At 30.4% G+C, this 27,232-nt stretch overlaps 2 protein-coding genes across 4 annotated transcripts; one reads left to right on the forward strand and one right to left on the reverse strand.

The window, feature by feature from the left end:
• Positions 1-352: 352 nt before the first annotated feature.
• LOC130446074 (AP-3 complex subunit mu-1) lies at positions 353-3,041 on the reverse strand. Its single transcript, XM_056782118.1, has 9 exons — positions 2,904-3,041; positions 2,622-2,853; positions 2,481-2,540; positions 2,300-2,421; positions 2,072-2,231; positions 1,862-1,975; positions 1,171-1,357; positions 658-809; positions 353-587 (listed from the first exon to the last, which is right to left on the reverse strand). The coding sequence occupies exons 1-9, from the start codon at positions 2,936-2,938 to the stop codon at positions 402-404; spliced, it is 1,248 nt and encodes a 415-aa protein (XP_056638096.1). The 5' UTR covers positions 2,939-3,041; the 3' UTR covers positions 353-401.
• A 518-nt stretch (positions 3,042-3,559) lies between these two features.
• Positions 3,560-27,059, forward strand: LOC130446073 (dynamin). Of its 3 annotated transcripts, XM_056782115.1 has the most exons (16): positions 3,560-3,914; positions 4,184-4,257; positions 4,442-4,591; positions 4,648-4,851; positions 4,911-5,103; positions 6,282-6,491; positions 6,547-6,754; positions 6,818-6,955; positions 7,415-7,572; positions 8,174-8,471; positions 8,530-8,649; positions 12,812-13,039; positions 13,092-13,320; positions 13,725-13,869; positions 18,195-18,317; positions 26,020-27,059. In XM_056782115.1, exons 1-16 carry the CDS (start codon positions 3,751-3,753, stop codon positions 26,081-26,083), a joined length of 2,706 nt encoding a protein of 901 aa, XP_056638093.1. In that variant the 5' UTR covers positions 3,560-3,750; the 3' UTR covers positions 26,084-27,059. The 3 variants fall into 3 exon arrangements, with proteins under 3 accessions (XP_056638093.1, XP_056638094.1, XP_056638095.1); XM_056782116.1 differs by lacking the exon at positions 18,195-18,317; XM_056782117.1 differs by lacking the exons at positions 18,195-18,317; positions 26,020-27,059 and adding an exon at positions 14,070-14,605 and having other exon boundaries at positions 3,561-3,914.
• Positions 27,060-27,232: the final 173 nt, after the last annotated feature.

The following is a 27,232-nucleotide window of genomic DNA, read 5'->3' on the forward strand; positions in this document are numbered from 1 at the left end:
TAGAAGCAACAAAAAGAAAATCATCTCTTTTGTGAATTTTATACATATATATGACATATGAGTACCAAAATTCACTGCTGATGATATTTTCTCTAAATTTTCGTTTATAAGACAATAAGATTGCTAGGAAACCAACAAATAGACTCAAAATGATATATAATATTAAAATATTAATACAAAATAAGCTTTAGAAATTTCTAAATGATTTTAAGATATCAAATATTGATAAAAATGAATTTTCATCACTTATCTATGTAAATATGTACTAAATTGGTACTTACCTTGAAGTTTACTATATTTGAGCCACAACTTGAAGAATTTCTTAGACAAATAAATAAAAAATCCCAAAGTTTTATCAAAAAAAGATTTATTTTTCACTTATACATTTATAACTGGAATAATTACATTCGCACTTGGAATCTACCGGCTTTTGTAATATATTTAACACCTTTGAAAGGTTTATACTTCTCCCCGTACATATCGAGTCTATTAACTTTTAGTCCACTTACGGCTAATTGACTTATAGTGAAATGCACGTTTATAGACGGATTTATTTCTGATGTATTCGTACCACTGGCTATAGAAACCTAAATAAAAATACCAATTGATATACCGGAAAACAAAATTTAAGGGAAATGAAACATCGAATGTACTTACAGAACCTCGAATATTTGGCAACTTTGTAACGTCTATTTTACCAATTTCCCAGTGTAGAATTTTGGAAACCGGATCGAAATTGTATTTGCCTTGATTGGCCGTTAATACACAATTCAAAATGCATTTCGGCATCATTACTTGTAACTTGACACCTAAAAAGGTGACGGATTCCATATTTATGGGAAATGGTACAAGGGCGCAACAATCATCATATAAACTCGTTATTTTTTTCATTTAAAGTAACATAATTCACATTATGAAATAATTTATAATTCGTCTTAACCAAAAACCATGAAATATTTCTTAGATTTGTTACAAAATGTTTATAAATTGAAGTGATTACCATTATTGTGCAAAACAAGTTCAATGTTTAGTTGAAAAATGAATTTCAATGAGAAATATCAAATTTTCTTATTTATAACTGAAAATTATTCTAATGCTGCACCAGTTCATAAAACAAAACAAAAATACTGAAATTTACATTAAAAAAAAATGGAATTTTCGTTTTCGTACCTTCTATAGATCGTCCCATCGTTTGTTTTGGACCTACAGTCAAATCCAGCCTTGCCTGTTCCCCAGTTTTAATAGAAAGACTATGTCTGACGTACACAGGAATGGCTACTACGCTTTGACTACTGATGTGATATGAAATTAATCTAAAGTTTCCATCAGGAGGAATAAATGAAAGTAATCTTTCAGCCTAAACAAATTGGAAAACAGATAATTGCATTTTTCAAGTCTTACAACAAGAAATCAATCATCAAAACACTATTTGGTACAATAATGCAGCTCTAGTTTCAAGTAGTTCAAACGAACAATATTTAATTAGGTTTCAGTGGTACTTCTATGTCAATCTAATGATATCTCAACCCTTATTGCAAGAAAACAGTAACCCAAACGCCATTGGGTACATTAATGAAGGTCTAGTGTTGAGTAGTTCAAATGAACAACATTTAATTAGGTTTTGGTGGTAGTTCCATGTCAATAATATAATATTTGAACTTTTACTGCTAAAGAATTATAACCAAAACACCATAGAGGCCATTGAAGCAACCGTAATTTCGAGTAGTTCAAATGACCAACATCAAATTATGCAAATTGTAGTGTAAATTTTACTTTTTCTCAATTATATCGATAGGTAAAGAAAATATAGCATTATATTAAAATATATGTTAAAAAAATCAACTTCATGTTATCTACTCACCTCCCAACGCTTAAATCTAACACAAGGATGAAAACTGACATCATCAAATAGTCTGGGATTCACAAATGATAATGTGAGATCCGGCATTCCGCTCAGTTTGATACAACAATCAATCTAAAAGGTTTTAGAGCTATAAAAATAAAATAAAATATATCTACAAGTGAAATTATCAGACTCGATTTAGATGACAGAAATTTTTTTTTCGCTTACATAACCCTGTATTTCAGCAAACACTGTTGATCCTGATTTATCAATAATTGCATCAACTTCTTCAATAACATCAAAATAAGCTTCGTTATTAGTATATTTCACACCTGATCTCCTCCAAGGTATGTTAGACAATTGACCTGTCGGTAATATATCACTAACACTGTAAATTGGATTTTTTTTTTAAATATTTTTCGTCCTATTTCATTTACAAACATTCTATTCACTTACTTAGTTTTTCCTGTCACAGTATTCGCAATAGTTCTTAATATATTAGGTGGTTTTATCAACTCTTTTAAAATATTACTTTCAGTAGCTAAAGGAAAACCATTATCTAACATCTCATCTAATAACTAGGAAAATAGACAATTTATAATTTAAAAAATGAATCTGTTTATTTTAAATGAATTACCTCGTAAACTACGACATAATTTTCTTTAATAATCGATTCTGTACATTCTGAAAAATAGTCCTAAAATAAAAAAAATACGAGTGCTATTTCTAATGATTGTTTAAATAACCTCTAATGACCCTAAAATATGTTTGTACTTACTTGAAATATGTCAACAACTCTATGCAAAAATTCAATAACAAACAATGGTGGTATCTCTTCCATACATACGGCTACAAAACTAACACCACCCCTTTGAATTGATATCAAATAATGATGGGGTGTTGCTATTACCGGATTTACATCGTTCCCATTAGTCCTCTGAGATTCTAGGTAATAATCACATACTGATCGTGGAATCACACTTCTCCAATGTTTTTCAAGAAAAACATCACTAAAATCACCGACGTGAAGTGATATTTTTTTGTCGCAGATAATACTCACCCTTGAGAATTTATAATAAATAAACTGTGTATCATTACTATAATATTTTTAACCTAAATTTATGATTAAAAAGTTGTTTTATGTGATGTTGTCAAGACTGTGTCAAATTACTGTCACATTACACCAGTATCATATGTCAACCATAGACAAATTAATAATAGACGATATAATTTCACTGTTGTATATTATATGTCATCCATAGATAAATAGTACTAATAAATGTATGTTTACATGTTTTATATATGAATATATTTATGAAACTAATAATTATATTTCCTTTTGCATTATCCAAAATATAAATTTTATTCAAAAGTATATATAAAACGAAATACTTCATTATTTAATATAAAATAATGGTAAAACAAGTATGCTGTCAGTTATTTTTCGAAGGCGTTAATAAAAATGTTGTTTCGGAATATTCTCTGCTTCTATTAAGAGTGAGATTAAATGTTTTATATACTTTAAATAAATTTGTACAAAATAGTTTAATTCGAATTTCTTGTAAATCAAGTTTTAATTATTGAATAGATTTTCTTTTCAATGCGCATGCGTTTGTATATTGATAATCTGAACATTCAAATTTTATCATTTATTTATCGCTTAAAGGTTAAAATTGTGCTTTAAAAACAATTTTCAGTTTGACAATTTTAAAAAAATTTATAAACAAACGAATTAAATTCATCAGTATCAAATATAAAAGTTTTTAATAATTAAATTTAATAATAGTAATATATGACTCATGCGCGTTTCAGTCAATATATTATCGGCCATGTTCGTTGATGTATACCCCAAGTGCTGAATAAAATTATTTCATTTTCGGTAGTTTGTGTAAAGTTCCGGCCTAAAAATGGCAGGGAATCTGGGAATGGAGCAACTTATTCCAATTGTGAATAAGTTGCAAGATGCTTTTACACAACTGGGTGTTCATATGACTTTGGATCTACCACAAATCGCAGTGGTGGGCGGACAATCGGCAGGAAAAAGTTCAGTTTTGGAAAATTTCGTAGGAAAGTAAGTTCAAAATTATTTTTATTTAAATAATTATAATCTAAATAGATACAAATAGTTATTGATTACATTAGATGTTTGTAAATCAATTTCGATTTTTGACTTTTGACACAATGACCTGGCTATTGACCTGTCAAATTTGAAAAATTGATTCGTTCGAGAAATTGGGGCTCGACCTATTATTTAAATCAGAATATTTAGAGTAGGTGAAAAGGTTAATACAGCTCTATTAGTTTATTATAATTATATAATTGAATGTTTTTTTTTTGAAGAGATTTTCTTCCAAGAGGATCAGGAATTGTTACAAGAAGACCACTTATTCTACAGCTGATTAACGCAAATTCCGGTAATTTTGTAATAATTTTATTTGTAAGCATGTTTTTCAACTAAATTTTGATGTTAAAAATAAAATACTTGTTAGTTTTATATTTATTTCAATAATGAACGTTTTAGTTTAGTTTCTTTGTCTTTATGCCATTTTATAAATAATTGTCAGTGTTATCTCTGATCATTTTCGTATTTTCTTATAGAATATGCGGAATTTTTACATTGTAAAGGTAAGAAATTTGTGGATTTTGATGAAGTCCGTAAAGAAATTGAAGCTGAAACCGACAGAGTTACAGGAAGCAATAAAGGCATATCTAACATACCCATTAACCTGAGAGTATATTCACCCAATGGTAAATGAAATAATCCTGTTTATTAAACCTCAAACTACATCCTATTATATTTTCAGTGCTGAATTTAACTCTTATTGATTTACCTGGTTTAACTAAAGTCCCTATAGGCGATCAACCTGCAGACATTGAACAGCAAATAAGATCAATGATACTGCAGTTTATAAAAAGAGAATCCTGCTTAATTTTGGCAGTAACACCTGCCAATACGGATTTAGCCAATTCTGACGCGCTTAAATTGGCTAAAGAAGTCGATGCTCAAGGTACTTCAAGGATCTATAACTCGGATATGTAATTATATCGATAACTAAATTTTTTTCAGGTCTTAGAACAATTGGTGTGATAACTAAGCTGGATCTTATGGATGACGGTACAGATGCTCGTGATATATTAGAAAATAAATTATTACCTCTAAGGAGAGGCTATATCGGAGTTGTGAATCGTTCTCAGAGAGACATTGAAGGAAGGAAGGATATAAACGCGGCGTTGGCAGCTGAAAGGAAGTTTTTCCTTAGGTAAGTTTTATATTTTTTATTGTCTTTTTGGATTTTTTATGCAACACTATCTGGGAATGTCTAAAACTATCCGTTTTATTTATTGTATTGTCTAATCCTGTGTTTTCAACTTGGGGTCCACGCCTTACAGGAGGACAATTCGAAAACAGACTTCAAATTCTTTGAACCGGATATAAAACAGTGACTTTTAGAAAGCTAAACGGCATATTTTCTTCCTTCCAAGATATGTGAATGTTAATTAAATATCTAGTAGTCTTAACTTATAATTATCCATACTACATTCAATCAAGACATCCCGATGTACACCGTGGCCTTTTTTCAGTTGTTTTCTTTTTACTCTCAATAGTTTGACATCAGTATGATCAGAAGCTTTGTTATTACATAATTATGAATTTCAAAACTTTCTATGAGAAGAGAGTGATCAAAATACTATATTTGAGGATGAGTAGTTCAAATGACCCAACGTGGAATTATGGATATCTCTTTGGTATTTCCATTTTAGTTGATGCAACATCAACTAAACATCATTTTTATATACTCACAATGTTTTTTATCTCTCGATTGTCATAGTTTTGAATGTAAAATGTCGAGTGGAACAGTAAATATAACTGGATATTAAGTTATTAAGAGTTCGTTTCCGTTTGATAAATATTCTTTTCAGTTTTGTTTGCCGATATAAATTCTAGTTTGATATAACCGGATTTTAGGTGTCATTGACTTGAAGATAACAAATTACGAAGAAAAAAAAAACATCCGTTTTCCATAATGATCCATAATCCGTTTTTTTGTTCATATTATATCTGCAGAATGAAAAAAAAAATAGAGTTACCCCATTGATCAATAACTCCCCTGTCAGTTTGAGTTACTACAAATCATGTTTTCATATTTTTCTCACAAGTATCATATTTCAAACGATAACTGTCAGAATTTGAACTCATTACCCCCTATTGTTTGTTTTTGGAAATTTTTTAAAGTGAAATAGTGAATGAAATAATGAAAAGTGCACAACTTTATCTTCTTTTTGATTTAAAACTCCAGCAGCACCCTATAATCTGAAAGTTCTTGAAATGTTGAATTATAGAGGTTGTCAGATTAGACAGGGGCCAAATTGCCAGGGGTTGATGGATTTTTGTTTTTTTTTTTATAGTATTTGTTAATTGATTTTAAAATTTTTTCAGTCATCCCGCTTATCGACATATAGCTGAACGTTTAGGTACGCCGTATTTACAAAGAGTTCTGAATCAACAACTTACCAATCATATCCGAGATACTCTACCAACTTTAAGAGATAAATTGCAAAAGCAACTGTTGCAATTGGAAAAAGATGTCGATCAGTTCAAGCATTTCAGACCGGACGATCCATCTATCAAAACGAAAGCCATGTTACAGTAAGTGATTTAATAAGAATTTAATTGTAAATCATCAAGTACTAAATTTTTTAAGGATGATTCAACAGCTCCAAGTGGATTTTGATAGAACGATCGAAGGATCCGGATCAGCTCAGATAAATACTATGGAATTATCCGGTGGGGCTAAAATAAATCGATTATTTCACGAAAGGTTCCCCTTCGAAATCGTCAAAATGGAATTTGACGAAAAGGAATTGCGTAGAGAAATCGCTTTCGCTATAAGAAACATTCACGGTATCAGAGTGAGTATATTATTAATTTTAAATATAATTAGTATCGAATTTTTAATTTTATTCATGTTTTAGGTTGGTTTATTCACACCTGATATGGCTTTCGAAGCTATAGTTAAAAAACAGATATCCAGATTGAAAGAACCGTCTTTGAAATGTGTCGATTTGGTAGTTCAGGAATTATCAAATGTGGTCAGGATGTGTACGGACAGGGTAAGTCATTGTTTTTAATATTCCAATACCTAATTAATCCTATATCGAACAACTACGGTTGTATTTTATTGGGAATTATGGTCTCTTCCTTCTTTATTCGTTTACATTTTATCTCCTTCGTCTCAGTTACATGTTACATTCTCGAAACATCTGTTAGTTTGGATTTCAACGTTCTTTTTCGGATTTTGTTTCAATTGCATCTAAATCAATTTAATTTTGTTCTGTATAAGGCATTTCCAACTTTTTTTATCTCTAGTTTGTTCTATTACTGTCTAATGTCTCTCAGTTGTACAAATATTTCTGGTAGCTGCAGTTATCCCATATTCCGGAGCAAGAAAGGGGGACACAACATATCCTAGGCCTCCTTTATATTAGTAATTATTTAACGGACTATTTACTCCAATAGCCGAGACTCTTTTTCCAATTTTAATGCAAAATTTAAACAAAAATGTATTTTAGATGGCGCGTTATCCTCGTTTGAGAGAAGAAGTGGAAAGGATCGTTACGACTCACATTAGAAGCAGGGAACAATATTGTAAAGAGCAGCTGTGTTTATTAATCGATTGCGAATTAGCTTATATGAATACCAATCATGAAGATTTCATCGGATTTGCGAAGTAAGTAAATGAACACACATATCGAATTATTAGGAATTGTCTTGTAATATTATTCTTGGAGCTAAATATTTTCGTATTCTCCTTTATTGCGTCTCACTTTTCATGCCCAGTTAATTGTTTTATAGGTTTTTATCTTTATCGGCTCATTCTTATGACTTTTATGTTCATATCTACACTCAATTGATGATTTTTATAATTTTCGATGTATCAACTTTTCCTAGTTGTTTGAATTTTTGATTTTATGCAACTGGAAACGAATTTCTTCTTCCTGGATGATCGGTATGAATTTGTATCTTGTTTTATCAATCTTTTCCACCCCTATCTGTTCCATTTCATATTTTCTGTAGTTTTCTTGTATCTGTTTATAGGTTATGTTCGATTCTAACTTTTCGAAACATATTGTAAATATTTGAAACCTAAAATCATATTGATTGAGCTCTACTTATTTTTTAAGACACACTGTAAATGTTTGTGGCCTCTAATTTTATCAATTTATAAGCTATGTTCGTTTCTACATACTTCAAAATATTCGTAGCCCCATTTTTAGGTTATGTGTGTTAATTATTTGTTTTTTTCTTTTTCATATTTTTCAATTTCGTAGTGCGCAAAGCCAATCGGAAAGCGCGGCAGCCAAAGGTACCCGCGGTACTCTGGGTAATCAAGTAATAAGAAAGGGTTACATGTGCATCCACAATTTGGGTATAATGAAAGGAGGTTCGAGAGATTATTGGTTCGTTCTTACATCGGAGAGCATCTCTTGGTACAAAGACGAAGAGGAAAGGGAAAAGAAATACATGTTACCTTTAGACGGTTTAAAATTGAGAGACATCGAACAAGGTTTTATGTCTAGAAGGCACATGTTTGCTATTTTCAATCCGGACGGTAGGAATGTTTATAAGGTAAATAAATATTGAACGTTCTACATATTAGAATATAATAAAAAATTTGATATTGAAGGATTATAAACAACTTGAATTGAGCTGTGAAACTGTCGACGAAGTAGATTCTTGGAAGGCTTCGTTCTTAAGGGCCGGAGTTTATCCTGAAAAGCAAACGGAAACTTTAAACGGAGATGATGTGAGTGAAATTTTTCAAATAAATAACACGAAACGTATTTTTGTTATTATATTTTTGTTTTTATTATTATTTTTATTTATTTTGTTATTTTTCAGAATACATCGAATGTAAGTTCGAAATAATTACTTTGAAGCTTTCGGTTGTTTTGTTTTTTTCCCGTAAGGATAAACGTTAGTCTTGGAAAAACTCAACTTTTAGCACATTTTATATAACTGGATATCCTAAATTAGGTTTTGATGTACCAAATACTTAGCAGATTATTAAAATGCAATTAAAATATGATCTTAATAGTTTTGACTCATATTAGTATACAGAGTGTTCCATTAAAATCGATTTTATGACTTAATTACCAAACAAATGAGTATACAGGGTGCAAGATAAACGTTTATCCTTTTAGGTTGCGGTTTTACTCCAGCACATACAATTTTCCCCCAAAAAATAGACGCTTTTTCGGTTTATTAGTGCGTACTTGTTAAATAATCAATTTTAATTGATATTTTATTTTTTTGTATCTAATCAGTGAGTGTTTATGTGTTTTTGTTTGCTTCTGGTCGCGGCAGGGAGGGGATCAGGTTTGTAAAATTGAAAAAATGCGCTACACGTACACTCCACACAACGTTTACCAGTGCACTTATATTTAGTATAAAGGATGTCTGTATTTTTTTTTTTTTTATAAAAAATTCAACCTACTCGAAATAGTTGATTTTAGTAGTAACAGACATCGTTTGATACCAAACTTGAGTGGAATATTTAGAATTATTCATATTTTCGTTGTAATTTCTCATTTGCCTATACAGGGTGATAGGAAAATACAGTTAAACTAAAATTTTCTGTCTAAATCTTCTTCTGGATGATCCTAGGATGCGGCCTTGGTCCGTACACACCTATCCCTGTTGTTATTATGATTTTGGAGGCAGCAGTATACTTTGTTACGGTATTTAATTACTCAAAATCACCTGTTTTTGGTAAATTATCAAAAGGATGTTCTGAAAGAGGCATATTTGTAATTCTCCCTTTTCTCGAACCTTCATAAACAAGTCAAAAACTTGTAATTTTCTTTTTTGTTGTTATTAAAAGGTTGGAAAAGTAACTTGAGTAGTCTATATGTTGAGATTAAAATATATTTATTCATCCAAACGATGTTCACAGCGCTCTAATCATTGGGGGTACATTTGAACTACCTTAAGAGTAAAGGGGAAGTGAAAACGGAAGCTTAAAAAGGTACCTGTTCGACATCTGAAAGTATTTAAGGTTCATTTGAACTACTGTTTCAATTCTGAACTAATAATTAGTTCCAAGTTTTTTTCCTTAATCTAAACAACATAAATTTGTTTTATTTTTGATTATTATAATGCCTATTTGGTCCATTGGACCATTTCCTGTTGTAATTACGGTTTCGGAGGCGTCAATATCCCATGTGATGGTATGAATTCTGATTGAATGAGTTGTGTCTTTCTTTTTGTTATTCGGCAGTTTTTGGTGAATCGTCAATAGGTCGTTCTAGAAGGGATTAGAATTTTGTGACCCTCTCCCTTTCCGATTCATCCATAACCAAGCGAAAAACATGTTTATCTATCTCTTATCATTAAGGGGACATTTGAACTACTATATATTTAAATGACTTGAATGTTACGTTAGATATGACTCTGCAAAAAAAAAGTTCATTTGAACTACTACTCTAATTGTGCACTCTCAGTTCATTCGTTTTTTGGATCAATTTTAAAATGTATGACAAAATCGTGTTTATTCATCTGAAAAAATGTCCACAGTGCATTGGGTATATTTGAACTACCGTATTAGTAGAAGACGAGTTTTTAACTTTCGGTAAAAAGATATTTCGAAATATGAAAAAGGTGCTTGTCGTAGATATAACTTTGTGTCGGAAGAATTTGAGGTTCATTTGAACTACTACTTCAATTGTGCACTCTCAGTTCGTTCGTTTTTTTAGTCAATTTGAAAATGTATGACAAAATCGTGTTTATTCATCTGAAAAAATGTCCACAGTGCATTGGGTATATTTGAACTACCGTATTAGTAGAAGACGAGTTTTTAACTTTCGGTAAAAAGATATTTCGAAATATGAAAAAGGTGCTTGTCGTAGATATAACTTTGTGTCGGAAGAATTTGAGGTTCATTTGAACTACTACTTCAATTGTGCACTCTCAGTTCGTTCGTTTTTTTAGTCAATTTGAAAATGTATGACAAAATCGTGTTTATTCATCTGAAAAAATGTCCACAGTGCATTGGGTATATTTGAACTACCGTATTAGTAGAAGACGAGTTTTTAACTTTCGGTAAAAGATATTTCGAAATATGAAAAAGGTGCTTGTCGTAGATATAACTTTGTGTCGGAAGGATTTGAGGTTCATTTGAACTACTACTTCAATTGTGCACTCTCAGTTAATTCGTTTTTTTGGTCAATTTGAAAATGTACGACAAAATCGTGTTTATTCGTCTGAAAAAATGTCCACAGTGCATTGGGTATATTTGAACTACCGTATTAGTAGAAGACGAGTTTTTAACTTTCGGTAAAAGATATTTCGAAATATGAAAAAGGTGCTTGTCGTAGATATAACTTTGTGTCGGAAGGATTTGAGGTTCATTTGAACTACTACTTCAATTGTGCACTCTCAGTTCGTTCGTTTTTTTAGTCAATTTGAAAATGTATGACAAAATCGTGTTTATTCGTCTGAAAAAATGTCCACAGTGCATTGGGTATATTTGAACTACCGTATTAGTAGAAGACGAGTTTTTAACTTTCGGTAAAAGATATTTCGAAATATGAAAAAGGTGCTTGTCGTAGATATAACTTTGTGTCGGAAGGATTTGAGGTTCATTTGAACTACTACTTCAATTGTGCACTCTCAGTTCGTTCGTTTTTTTAGTCAATTTGAAAATGTATGACAAAATCGTGTTTATTCGTCTGAAAAAATGTCCACAGTGCATTGGGTATATTTGAACTACCGTATTAGTAGAAGACGAGTTTTTAACTTTCGGTAAAAGATATTTCGAAATATGAAAAAGGTGCTTGTCGTAGATATAACTTTGTGTCGGAAGGATTTGAGGTTCATTTGAACTACTACTTCAATTGTGCACTCTCAGTTCGTTCGTTTTTTTAGTCAATTTGAAAATGTATGACAAAATCGTGTTTATTCGTCTGAAAAAATGTCCACAGTGCATTGGGTATATTTGAACTACCGTATTAGTAGAAGACGAGTTTTTAACTTTCGGTAAAAGATATTTCGAAATATGAAAAAAGTGCTTGTCGTAAATATAACTTTGTGTTGGAAGGATTTGAGGTTCATTTGAACTACTACTTCAATTGTGCACTCTCAGTTCGTTCGTTTTTTTAGTCAATTTGAAAATGTATGACAAAATCGTGTTTTTTCATCTGAAAAAATGTCCACAGTGCATTGGGTATATTTGAACTACCGTATTAGTAGAAGACGAGTTTTTAACTTTCGGTAAAAAGATATTTCGAAATATGAAAAAGGTGCTTGTCGTAGATATAACTTTGTGTCGGAAGAATTTGAGGTTCATTTGAACTACTACTTCAATTGTGCACTCTCAGTTCGTTCGTTTTTTTAGTCAATTTGAAAATGTATGACAAAATCGTGTTTATTCATCTGAAAAAATGTCCACAGTGCATTGGGTATATTTGAACTACCGTATTAGTAGAAGACGAGTTTTTAACTTTCGGTAAAAAGATATTTCGAAATATGAAAAAGGTGCTTGTCGTAGATATAACTTTGTGTCGGAAGAATTTGAGGTTCATTTGAACTACTACTTCAATTGTGCACTCTCAGTTCGTTCGTTTTTTTAGTCAATTTGAAAATGTATGACAAAATCGTGTTTATTCATCTGAAAAAATGTCCACAGTGCATTAGGTATATTTGAACTACCGTATTAGTAGAAGACTAGTTTTTAACTTTCGGTAAAAAGATATTTCGAAATATGAAAAAGGTGCTTGTCGTAGATATAACTTTGTGTCGGAAGGATTTGAGGTTCATTTGAACTACTACTTCAATTCAGAGGCATTAAATATTTCTCAAAACATTTTTTTTTGCTATAATATTCCACTTGAAGTAACTATCCAGTAGCAAATTAGATTATTTCCGTTCGAATATAGAAATTTCTATATAATTTTGAACGTTTTGTTCAGTCTTCGGGAGAGAGCGTAACAAGTTCGATGGATCCCCAATTGGAACGTCAAGTAGAAACTATAAGAAATTTGGTCGACAGCTACATGCGTATCGTAACAAAAACAACAAGAGATCTCGTACCCAAAACAATAATGTACATGATTATAAATCATACCAAAGAATTTATAAACGGGGAACTGTTGGCCCACATATACGCCAGCGGAGATCAATCCCAAATGATGGAAGAGGTACGTAAAATGATTAATCTTTTAACAATAATAATAATTGAGTATATTTCAGGCTCCGGAAGAAGCTCAAAAACGCGAAGAGATGTTACGTATGTATCACGCTTGCAAAGAAGCCCTAAATATTATAGGGGACGTTTCTATGGCTACGGTATCTACTCCGGTACCTCCTCCGGTTAAGAACGATTGGTTAGCTAGCGGGCTTGAGAATCCCAGATTGTCACCTCCTAGTCCTGGGGGACCAAGAAAACCGACGCCACAGATGGGCGTCGTCGGATCTAGCGGTATGTAAATAATTATAATTTAACTCATTTGATTTTCGTTTAGTATGTTTTTACCTATTATTCCGTCTCTTTTTTTTCCCTTGTACATTCCCGATTTTTCTATTTTCTTTATTGTCTCCATTTCGACACATTTATTCTACCTTTTATCCATTTTTTTCGCTTAATATATTTTTTTCTTTTAATTTTTCCATTGTCCACTACTTTTCTTCCTTCACCGTCTTTCGTTTCTTCTTCTCGATTGTCATCTTGTCTATATTTTTCTTAATCTTGTTATTTTCCATTTAGTATTTCTATTTTTCTTTATTTTTCCTTGTACCTCGTTCCCGAATTGTTTTTATTTATTTTTATCTACTTATTTTTCCTCGGTCTTGGTTGTACTCTATAATCGGATAATGTTTGTTTAGGTTCTCTTGGATCTAGGGCTCCGCCTCCGCCGCCCAGTAGTGGCAGACCGGCTCCTGCTATACCTAATCGACCAGGTGGTGGTGCTCCTCCAATGCCCCCGGGTAGGCCACAGGGGCAATCACTTCCAGCACCTCTAATTCCAACGTGAGTATTTTAATTGATAAAAATCTTTTGTTTTATCATCCACTAACATAACGTTTAATAATTGCCCCAAAACGATTTTATAAAAATGATTAAATTTGTATAAATGTTTTGGGCGGTTATTAATTTTTTATTTTTCTATTTTTAATTGAACATAGTTAGCCACAGGTGTCGTTATGTTGAGCTTGTGGTTTTATTTTCAGGAGGCGTTAAAAACGGCATTTAATATTTAGTAAACATTATATTTTACCATTATACATTTATATAAATATAATAAAATAGCAACCGGTTGCATAATGGATTTTTTTTATCATTTTTTTTTTCAATTTTCAACTCCATTGATATTATAAATAATTTTCCCAAATATTCAAATTGTTTTTCAGTAATAAACGTCAATTATGCAACTTTTGCTGATTACGTTGTTGAAATTATATATAGGGTGCTATGTTATATGATGTCAAGCTTGAATTAGAAACGTGTTTGTTTGTTTGTTTTTTTCTTTTTTTTTGTAAAAGATACTGTTAAATTGTGAATATTGTTCATGTGTTGGATTTTTTTGAAAATGAGATATCTTTCAAATTAATTTTTCTTTTTGTTAATTTATGTAATTTATCGATAAGAGAATATCCCAATTTCAAATCAATCTATATATATGTATACCGACTTTCAAATATTAAAATGAAATAATCCTTATACCAGCACCGATAAATAAAAAAATAATAATGTTTTGAATTTCTAATGATTTTTTTTTTTTTTTCAAAAATATGTGTCTATGGTAAACCATTAGCTGCTATTGCTTTTAATCTGTTTTCGGCAGTAAATTTTTCTTTTTACAATATTTTCTATTTGCTTCATAATTTTTAATGATCCCAAACATACTATTAACTGAATCCAATGTTTTGAATATATTAAGAATTCTCAAATGATCTTTCGAAACCAATAACCGTGAGGCATCTTTCGAAACTAACAACTTCAGGGCATCTTTCGGATCTAATAATTGTGAGGAATTTTTAAAACCAATAACCGTGAAGCATCCTTCGAATCTAATAATTTTGAGGTATCCCTTGAAACCGCTAACTGCTCATTTACTTTCGTTTTCTACCCTCTCGGATCAATATTAGGAAGCCGAAAACAATTTTTCACAAATTATGTGTATACTTGAATAGTTTTGATTTTTCTAGTTTTCCTAGTAGGTGTTATTGAAAATAAAAAAAAAAAAACTGGTATAATTATTATAAACACAATCATGCCTATTCACCCAAACGGTGTTTAAATCATTGAGTGTACATTTGAACTACCATGTTAGTCAGGGGCAAAGAAAAATTAATTAAAAAATAAATAAATTGACTGTTTGAAGATGCTTGTCGTTGTTGAATACATTCGAGGTTCATTTGAACTACTTAGATAATTCTGTCGGTATTACAACTGAATTAGTGTAATGTTTGAGGTAATAGGTTCATTTGAACTACCGTGTTGTTTCATATCAGTGGAAAATAGATTATTTTTTAAAACCAATAACCGTGAAGCATCCTTCGAATCTAATAATCTTGAGGTATCCCTTGAAACCACTAACTGCTCATTTACTTTCGTTTTCTACCCTCTCGGATCAATATTAGGAAGCCGAAAACAATTTTTCACAAATTATGTGTATACTTGAATAGTTTTGATTTTTCTAGTTTTCCTAGTAGGTGTTATTGAAAATAAATAAAAAAAAACTGGTATAATTATTATAAACACAATCATGCCTATTCACCCAAACGGTGTTTAAATCATTGAGTGTACATTTGAACTACCATGTTAGTCAGGGACAAAGAAAAATTAATTAAAAAATAAATAAATTGACTGTTTGAAGATGCTTGTCGTTGTTGAATACATTCGAGGTTCATTTGAACTACTTAGATAATTCTGTCGGTATTACAACTGAATTAGTGTAATGTTTGAGGTTCATTTGAACTACCGTGTTGTTTCATATCAGTCGAAAATAGATTATTTTTTAAAACCAATAACCGTAAGGCATCTTTGGAAACCGATAGTCATGAAGCATCTTTCGGATCTAATAATTGTGAGGAATTTTTAAAACCAGTAACCGTGAAGCATCCTTCGAATCTAATAATTTTGAGGTATCCCTTGAAACCGCTAACTGCTCATTTACTTTCGTTTTCTACCCTCTCGGATCAATATTAGGAAGCCGAAAACAATTTTTCACAAATTATGTGTATACTTGAATAGTTTTGATTTTTCTAGTTTTCCTAGCAGGTGTTATTGAAAATAAAAAATAAAAAAACTGGTATAATTATTATAAACACAATCATGCCTATTCACCCAAACGGTGTTTAAATAATTGAGTGTACATTTGAACTACCATGTTAGTCAGGGGCAAAGAAATATTAATTAAAAAATAAATAAATTGACTGTCTGAAGATGCCTGTCGTTGTTGAATACATTCGAGGTTCATTTGAACTACTTAGATAATTCTGTCGGTATTACAACTGAATTAGTGTGATGTTTGAGGTAATAGGTTCATTTGAACTACCGTGTTGTTTCATATCAGTGGAAAATAGATTATTTTTTAAAACCAATAACCGTGAAGCATCCTTCGAATCTAATAATCTTGAGGTATCCCTTGAAACCACTAACTGCTCATTTACTTTCGTTTTCTACCCTCTCGGATCAATATTAGGAAGCCGAAAACAATTTTTCACAAATTATGTGTATACTTGAATAGTTTTGATTTTTCTAGTTTTCCTAGCAGGTGTTATTGAAAATAAAAAAAAAAAAACTGGTATAATTATTATAAACACAATCATGCCTATTCACCCAAACGGTGTTTAAATCATTGAGTGTACATTTGAACTACCATGTTAGTCAGGGACAAAGAAAAATTAATTAAAAAATAAATAAATTGACTGTTTGAAGATGCTTGTCGTTGTTGAATACATTCGAGGTTCATTTGAACTACTTAGATAATTCTGTCGGTATTACAACTGAATTATTGTAATGTTTGAGGTAATAGGTTCATTTGAACTACCGTGTTGTTTCATATCAGTGGAAAATAGATTATTTTTTAAAACCAATAACCGTGAAGCATCCTTCGAATCTAATAATCTTGAGGTATCCCTTGAAACCACTAACTGCTCATTTACTTTCGTTTTCTACCCTCTCGGATCAATATTAGGAAGCCGAAAACAATTTTTCACAAATTATGTGTATACTTGAATAGTTTTGATTTTTCTAGTTTTCCTAGTAGGTGTTATTGAAAATAAATAAAAAAAAACTGGTATAATTATTATAAACACAATCATGCCTATTCACCCAAACGGTGTTTAAATCATTGAGTGTACATTTGAACTACCATGTTAGTCAGGGACAAAGAAAAATTAATTAAAAAATAAATAAATTGACTGTTTGAAGATGCTTGTCGTTGTTGAATACATTCGAGGTTCATTTGAACTACTTAGATAATTCTGTCGGTATTACAACTGAATTAGTGTAATGTTTGAGGTTCATTTGAACTACCGTGTTGTTTCATATCAGTCGAAAATAGATTATTTTTTAAAACCAATAACCGTAAGGCATCTTTGGAAACCGATAGTCATGAAGCATCTTTCGGATCTAATAATTGTGAGGAATTTTTAAAACCAGTAACCGTGAAGCATCCTTCGAATCTAATAATCTTGAGGTATCCCTTGAAACCACTAACTGCTCATTTACTTTCGTTTTCTACCCTCTCGGATCAATATTAGGAAGCCGAAAACAATTTTTCACAAATTATGTGTATACTTGAATAGTTTTGATTTTTCTAGTTTTCCTAGCAGGTGTTATTGAAAATAAAAAATAAAAAAACTGGTATAATTATTATAAACACAATCATGCCTATTCACCCAAACAGTGTTTAAATAATTGAGTGTACATTTGAACTACCATGTTAGTCAGGGGCAAAGAAATATTAATTAAAAAATAAATAAATTGACTGTCTGAAGATGCCTGTCGTTGTTGAATACATTCGAGGTTCATTTGAACTACTTAGATAATTCTGTCGGTATTACAACTGAATTAGTGTGATGTTTGAGGTAATAGGTTCATTTGAACTACCTTATTGTTTCATATCAGCCGAAAATAGATTATTAAAGTACTTATCGAAGGTTCATTTGAACTACTAAGTTAGATTTGCTAGTAACAGAACGTTTTCAGTACATTTTTTTTGCTATCGAATTATTTCATGCTAATATTGAAAATGTAGCTTACTTAGTGAATGAGAAAAAAATTGAAAAAATAAAAAAATCTCGTTGGTTGAAAGTGATCTATATGTCTGTCTCTCGTGTGTATAGTCGAGCCGGGGGTCAACAAGGTCTGGGGGGTATACAAGTACCCCAGCAAGTGCAGATGGCTGTAGGAAGGGCCGTTACCAATGCGGCCATCAACGAATTATCCAACGCCTTTAAATTCAATAAGTAATTTTTTTTCTTATTTTTTTTTTATACATATATAATTGTATCGAATGGGAAAGTCGCATGTGTCGTTCCATTTTTTTTTTTCCAATATAGCTGTGATATAAAAGGAAATTTTTTTTCGGTTCTAGTGGCACTTTTTTTTTTTTCGGTATCAATAAAAAATTCACATTCGACTTTCCCATATCAAGGACTGTCACTAACATCCTAACGCCCATTACTAACATGTTTTTTTTTTTACAAAAATTATCAAGGATAAGGGGGGGGGGATAGGATTATTTTCGAAAGTATTAATGCCGGGGATTATACATATGTTTATATACGGTAGTTGAAATTTGGAAAATTTTGATTTTCATTATAATTGGAAATTTATACAAATGTCGAAAGTGAAAAATGGATTTTGAGCAACATTTTTCAGAGCCAAAATGAAAAATTTGATGTCGGTCACTGTAAAAGTGTTTGTGCAACGTTGCCAGACCTAAAAAGTAGAGTGGAAATTGAATATTTTGGTTTCTATTATATATAAAGTCTGTTTGGAAATGTGGACGAATTTTATATGTCAAAAGTTGTGATTTTTCCAAAAAAATTGTAAAAAAGAATTTAATGTAGACTATTTCGGTTTAAAACTAGAAAAATCGGTATAAAACTACTCGGACAACGTTGCCAGACTTAAAAATTAGAGTAAAAGTTGAAGAAATGGAATAGTTTGATGTCATCTGACGTTTTTGCCATATCTATAGTCTATTTGGAAAGGTAGAAAAAATATTATGCGATTTCCCAAAAAAAAAAAAATCAAAGAAACTGGAAAAAAATCATATCTGAGTGGGAAATTGAATCTAAAGCGGAATTTTTTCAGTCCCAAACCATAAAAATCGGTGCTAGTGAAACACAGGGTATTGAAACAACGTCGCCAGACTTATAAAATTGAATATTTCGATTTTTATTAAATCTATAGTCTATTTGGACTAAAACTTATGTATCGTAAGTTGGAATTTCTTCACAAAAGTCCCAAAAAAATCATATTCGAGCAGGAAACTGAATCTAATGAAGACTAATTTCAACCTAAAATTGATACTAATTTTATGGAAAGTATTCAGACAACGTTGCCAAACTTAAAAAATAGAATAGACATTGAAGACATGCGAAACATTGAGGTTAAAATAACAAAAATCGTTCTATTGATTGTAAATAACGTTTTATCGATTCCAAACTCAATTCTAACAAATTATTTAACGTAACAAAACCACCATAGATAAATTTAATTATACAAAATCGCAGTCTCTATCAATTTTAACTTATTTTGAGGTTAACGGTGCATCTTTTAAAGCCTAGGTATCATTTTTCAAACAAACTACAAAGTTATAATGAAATTTTCTTCATTTTAATCCGACTACCGTATATACAGTATGTCACAAACATTATTAAACGTTATTGATGATGTGTATATGATAAGGAATAACCAATAAACGTGTATCGATTAAATACAAAAATCGGTATATTGAAAGTAGTGCTTAAAACAAATTTTAAACAAAAATTGTTGATGTATATACATAAAGAACAAACCAAAAAAAAATATGCCTTAGTGATATCTAAACAAACAACCATACGGTACATTCCAGATTTAGATTATTAGTCGGAACTAGCTTCCGTGCTAAATTCGATGTCTATAATCTACTTAGCATATCGTAATTGGGTCTGATTACCGAAAAAAAATATTTTCCCGACGATTTATTCGATATTTCTCCATTATCAAATCAGGAAAATCGAATTTCGTTATGCGGGTCGTCGAAAAAATATAGTGTACAACACGTTAAGAAACTGATTATTTTATACAGTGAACGAATAGGAAAACCGTCGATTTTTTTGTTTCAAGTTCGGTTTCTTTGAGATTACGTTACCAATCATCTTTTTTTTTGTTTTTTTTTTTTGTACTTTTTACCAAAAAAATATGTCACCACGTGATAAATAATTTTAAATGAGTTTCGATTCATTATTCGAGACTGATTTTTTAGTCAGATTTTTTTCTTTGGGTAAAAAAAAAATTATTGTCTTTTTGGAATTACGAGGACAGGTCAATAATTTTTTAAACGATTTACGAGGTTTCCCCCAAAAAAATTCGTTTTCCATCAAATATCTTTATCGAAAAAAAAATATCACCAAGTCATCTCTTCAAACTTTGTTAGAAAAAATAGTCGCCCGAGTATAAATCGGGTTAATAGATGGTATAAGAGAACAGTAGATGGTCTGGGGCGAAACTCGTGAAAAAAAATATACAAGGCAGATAATAATAACCATGTCTGATAACCAAACAGTCATCGAAGCATCGAAACATCCTTATACGGACCGGAAACCTTTTCGAAGAGGTATAAGATGAAGATATCGAACAAGTTTCCAATAATCAAGTTAACCAGGTTTCTGAAGACGATAATTTTGTTGTCGAAACTTGCCTCAGACGGTGTAATTGTGACCTTTGGTATAAACCGGTGAGTTTAGAACGAAGAAAAGTAGACTGCGGATTGTTAGAAAAGGAAAAATCACTATTATATGGGTCCCCATCATGTATCCTTCGACTAAATGACTAACAGATCCCAATATCAAAAGTGGATGGTTAAAAGGGGGTGCAATTTGGTCATTACATTCCCATCTGAACGCTTTTTTTTCAAGGATTACTATTAGTGATTCATTGAATTTGAACGAAATGTCTTTCCGGTGGGTATAAAATAATTGGGGGTCGAATATCGGTGACGTAATCCCTAGAAAAATACGGCGTTCACTGTATATTATATTAATATCGTTTTTATATGGATTAGTGCGACGATCTTTTTGTTAAAAATTGCAGAAAATTTTTAATTCGATGACAAAATTTGATAACATTCTATTTTTTAATGGTTCGGAATCTATTTAAATTTTCAACCTCACCTGTATATCTTGTTCTATCCATTTGACAAGTTTTTTGAAGTAATTTTTCAATTATTTATGAGATTCATTATTAACTCGACTTTGTTTGTTCCTTTTTTCTCTTTTTTCATATTCTCAGTAATTTTCTTCTTCCTGTATTCTTTAGTAGGCAATGTTGAAAAATAATTAGGCGAAAATTATAATAATACGATCGATATTCACAAAAAAAAAATTGTTAAACTCAAAAATAGTTAAAATCCATCATTTATACCATTATTCAAAACGGAGAAATTCATCTACTGAAACTTGGCAACGCTGTAACTTCGTGACTCATTTTCGCACATATAACTATTCATCATAAATATTATTTTGATGAGATTTTTTCAAAAAAATGATAATTATGTGTTAACCTAGACGAAATTTCGTTTTTTTTATTACACGAACTCGATAAAAAAATACTTGGATTTATTGCAAACATGTTTTAAAAAATAAATTTACATTCGTTATAAATTTAAATCGCGCGCCTTTCCCTGATTGGTTAAAATCTCAATATGGCCGCGTTTCTCGTTTCGTTATGGGCGGTAACTTACGACACGCGAATGATGAAATACTATGAAATAACTATATGCCGTGTTGCCACGTTTAAATCTCCTTCTCGGTATAGTAGGAAATAATTTTTAAACGATTTTTTTTTTCAAAAATTCGTACACGAAATTAAAAATAAATTTTATTATTTACAAAATCATTATACTCAAAAATAGTTAAAATCCATCATTTATACCATTATTCAAAACGGAGAAATTCATCTACTGAAACTTGGCAACGCTGTAACTTCTTTACTCATTTTCGCACATATAACTATTCATCATAAATATTATTTTGATGAGATTTTTTCAAAAAAATGATAATTATGTGTTAACCTAGACGAAATTTCGTTTTTTTTATTACACGAACTCGATAAAAAAATACTTGGATTTATTGCAAACATGTTTTAAAAAATAAATTTACATTCGTTATAAATTTAAATCGCGCGCCTTTCCCTGATTGGTTAAAATCTCAATATGGCCGCGTTTCTCGTTTCGTTATGGGCGGTAACTTACGACACGCGAATGATGAAATACTATGAAATAACTATATGCCGTGTTGCCACGTTTAAATCTCCTTCTCGGTATAGTAGGAAATAATTTTTAAACGATTTTTTTTTTCAAAAATTCGTACACGAAATTAAAAATAAATTTTATTATTTACAAAATCATTATACTCAAAAATAGTTAAAATCCATCATTTATACCATTATTCAAAACGGAGATATTCATCTACTGAAACTTGGCAACGCTGTAACTTCGTGACTCATTTTCGCACATATAACTATTCATCATAAATATTATTTTGATGAGATTTTTTCAAAAAAATGATAATTATGTGTTAACCTAGACGAAATTTCGTTTTTTTTATTACACGAACTCGATAAAAAAATACTTGGATTTATTGCAAACATGTTTTAAAAAATAAATTTACATTCGTTATAAATTTAAATCGCGCGCCTTTCCCTGATTGGTTAAAATCTCAATATGGCCGCGTTTCTCGTTTCGTTATGGGCGGTAACTTACGACACGCGAATGATGAAATACTATGAAATAACTATATGCCGTGTTGCCACGTTTAAATCTCCTTCTCGGTATAGTAGGAAATAATTTTTAAACGATTTTTTTTTTCAAAAATTCGTACACGAAATTAAAAATAAATTTTATTATTTATAAAATCATTATAATTTATTAAAAAAAAATTTCATAAAGTATGATATTTGACAATCCGGAAAAGATAAATTTGAAGCCTTTTATGACATTCATACTATTTACGTTACCACTACACTATCAAGAACGTTTCGATAACCATCTTCAGAGATGATAATGTAGTGGTAACATAAACGGTCTCGTCTTCTAATCCATATAATGACGTTTCCAATGGCAGGTTTAACCAGAACTAATTGAAACGTTTTAGAAGATCACTCTGTAGTTAAACTCACATCTATATCTTTAATCTTGATGTTACTCGATCGTAGAAGAGAAAAAAAAACGTTGCACTTTATTCTCGTTTCGAATAAATATCGATACGGGAATTTAATTCAAATTAGATTATAAAAAAAAATATATATTGTTGCATAATAGTTGAAAAAACTGAAAATAATTTTGGAATTTATAAGAATATTCTCTATTAGTTTATATAATATGTAAACTTGGCAACCCTGTAACCCAGACCGACTGTTCAAATTCAATGTGCCGGTTGTCGAATTTTCGCGCGATTTTTGAAAATTGTAACCGAAATATTTTTATAAATACCTCAATTTATCGTTGTTGCATTTTATTTTTAATTTGTATCGATTTAAATATGAAGTCAATATTGAAGTTTTTTTTTATTTTTAATATGTAAAATTGGAGGTTATGTAAATCGTAAATGAAAAAATAAACCAGGTCGAGAAAAATCGTATTACACGCTTTTTACCCGGCCCTGTATATTTCCGTTTCGTTTCCGTTGAAAGTGATGTATATATAGGGAGAAAAAAAATATTTTTTTGCCAGGCGATATTACAAAATAATAATAATAATAATAATAATAATAATCAGTGTTTTAAGCACATCTCGTTACTTGTAGTTTCTCTTTGAATTTAATGTGTAAATATAGGGTTAACATTAACGGTGTTTTATTTATTTTTTCACTTTTCCTACTAACAATCTATCAGAGGTTATACCAGAAATCGGATTTAAATGGTTAAATTGCAAAATTTCAAAGAAACATCAATAAATACTGTTTCGATAACACCAGAAATTTGATACTGATATAAAGGCCGCTCTATATACATTTAAAAAGCAATATGAATAACGTTTTATAGATTATAATAAAGCTTTTGACAAAATCACTGATGTGATTTAAAATACTTTATCGAATAGAGTGAAATTGTTTATAAAGTGGTGGAAAGTCATCACATCACATCACACAACAGTAAGTTGTGTGACTAACACATTTTTTTGCCAAAAATGAATTTTATTTATGTGAATTTCTTAACTAGGAGCAATTTTTTGGGATTAACAAATAACCACTAGTCACTGGGGGCTAGTTGTGAACTATACGGTGGATGAGAAAGCTAATTGTTCGATTTAACCACCGTTGCCATCGAATTGTGAATCGGTGCATTGTTTTGGTTAAACACAGGTTTTTTCTTAAACAATTAATTGACCAGAACGTTCACCATCATCAGTGTCTGTACGATTAAGTTTAAATTCAGCAAACCAACAACAAATGGTTCTTTTCGATGGATGAACTTGTACAGTATCTTATCCATCTGTGTGTAAGTCACACGATTTACTGAGTGATGTATTGACATATAATATTAATTCAATTTCTGGGTTAATTTCTTTATTTTTACTACGAAATCTTGGCATCTACACTTAGCTTGGTGATTTTTGAGTGCTTTTTATTAGATTTGGAATTTGCACGATATCAAACCAGCTTTTTGCGAAAATAATCTTTACATATGGCAATAAGATTTGAAAAAAAAATTTATATATTTGAGCTTTGAAAATACGCTACTACTAATTTAGATAGGGGCTTTGAAAATGGTTGAAACTTAGAAAAAAGTACTGGAAGAATGAAATCCATTGGATAAAGAAGATAATATAACAAAAATTGAAAGAAAAATAATTTCCTCGAGATCTGAGGTTTGAAAGTGAAAGGGGTTTTAAGGGTGGAAAACATTGTGTTCTCAATGTTTTTCTCTAACCTCGAAGTTTATATGGAAAATTCAACACAAAAATAGATCTTCTTATTATCTACAAATTTCTTATTTAACTTTTTTCTATCGGACTTATAGTTTTACTGAAAATTGATATAAATCGTTTTTAACCCTTAAAAACTCTCCCCTCACCTACTTCCCAACCGCAGATTGCTAGTAAATTATTTTTCCTTCAATTTTTATCATATTCTCTTCCTTTCCCAATGTGTTTCATCCTATTACTATATTTTTTTTTTGTTTAAAAATGATCAACCCTAGTCTAATTCGACTAATTTCTTACAATGGTGGTGGATTTTATGTAAGTGTAAGTAACATTTCTACTAGATTTCAAAATTTTAGCATGCACATATATATTATACATATTCACTTACCTTTTTTAAGATTTGATTATTCCACTCACATATTTATGAACATACCCTCGTAAAAACTTTCCACAACGAACTTCCCGATTAAACATTTAACACAATTTAATAATAAATAAATGAAACTTAAAATTTCTAGAAAAACACAAACTAAAAACATCGTATCTGGAATGTGAGAATTATTTCTCATAACACGAAAATTTGTTTGATTAAAATAACATAACCTCAAAATATTTATCATAATTCGATGTAAATTTACGTAATAACTAACCTTTAAAATAGCATATTTCGAAATATTAAGTAATTTACACAAGTTTGAACACTTAAATATGCTTTTAAAACGATTTTATACATTAGAGTTGTGTGTACGTACGTCTCTGGAACTTCAACTACGAAGTTTGGTGGAAGCCGGTATATTAAAAAATGGTGACGCCACGTCATCACAAATGCATCGTACTTCACCATTAGATATTTCGAACTTAATTTCATGTAGTAAATTCTTGAATTTACTGTTAATTTAATTTAAAAAATCTATCAAAACGGCTTTTTTGCTTTCCGTTTGCAGCACTAACGGCCTGTTTAAAGGACTAACACAATAGATAAAAGGTTTAATTTTTGTTTTTTTTTTTCTATAGTTTATTACTATAATTTTCAGCCGTCCGGTACCGAACGTGCCACCTAGAATACCTGAACGACCTCAAACGGGAAGACAAAATTAATTTTGAAAAATAATTTTCTAGTCAATGTAACCACGCACAGACGATTTACTCGGGGACCAGGTAGATGATGACGTACGAAGTAAAAAGTTTTTTCGTATGTGAGAATCAAGTACTGTGATTCGATATTCTATATACGAAATATTCCTGAAAAATTACAAACTGCTTAAACTGAATATTTGTGTCTAAACAAATTAATTTTAAACAACCATCCTCACCTTGACATATAATGGAATAGTCCCACCAGTGTTGCCACTGCACTTTTTATAAAAAAGATTCATCTCATCACCGATGACAGTATTATTAAATTTTTTTGTTACTAAATTGCGTTAATTTTATGTCTAAACATAAAAGGTGATGAGATTATTATTGTTATATTTCTCGAAAATATCGTTTCGCCCCGGATTTCTTAAAATTCTAATTAAAATCTTCAAAATTCTCTATATTGAAAGATATCTTTTAATTCTGGCAACATTGAGTCCGTTTGTTTACGTTTCATGCCGTAGCTTATTTCGGCGACGTTGTCACGCGTTCACAAATAAATAAAACTATGGCAAAGTAATTTTCTAATTGAAATATATTTTTTTGTATCTTGTTTTTTAGGAATATTTCGTATAAACATGATTTTCAATAAACGTGTTGATATGTGTTTCCGATTTAAAAAAAAATCAATTTCAATAACGACAGTTTAAAAACAAATTGGTACGTTACAGGGGGTGAATGAAAATATCAATTACCTATAATGACGAATGAGACACATAGATAGCGATTTATTTTGAATCTTGTACAAAATGTCGTTTATTTATTGTTCAAAATTTGTTTTGCAAACTTTTTTTTTATTTTGACAGATTCAACTAGTCTTATTTGATAGTATTATTAAAATATAGGTGAATTATCCAAATAACGTCAACGGATGTTAGATATTACTAATCTGTATTTATGTATATATGTTAATTTGTATTAAATTTATTTTTAATAATGTTTTATATCATTTTATTTACCCCTCTCACTGCAAATAACGAAAATTTCAAAGTTGTTATTCAATATTTGAGTTATAATAAACTTTAAAAAAAAACGAACACCTGGCAACATTGTAATGGAAAATAACGTGAATTACCAATGATCTAAGCTAACTGCACTTGAATACTTTAT

Source organism: Diorhabda sublineata, chromosome 6, assembly GCF_026230105.1.
Source record: "Diorhabda sublineata isolate icDioSubl1.1 chromosome 6, icDioSubl1.1, whole genome shotgun sequence".
NCBI classification, from domain to species: domain Eukaryota; kingdom Metazoa; phylum Arthropoda; class Insecta; order Coleoptera; family Chrysomelidae; genus Diorhabda; species Diorhabda sublineata.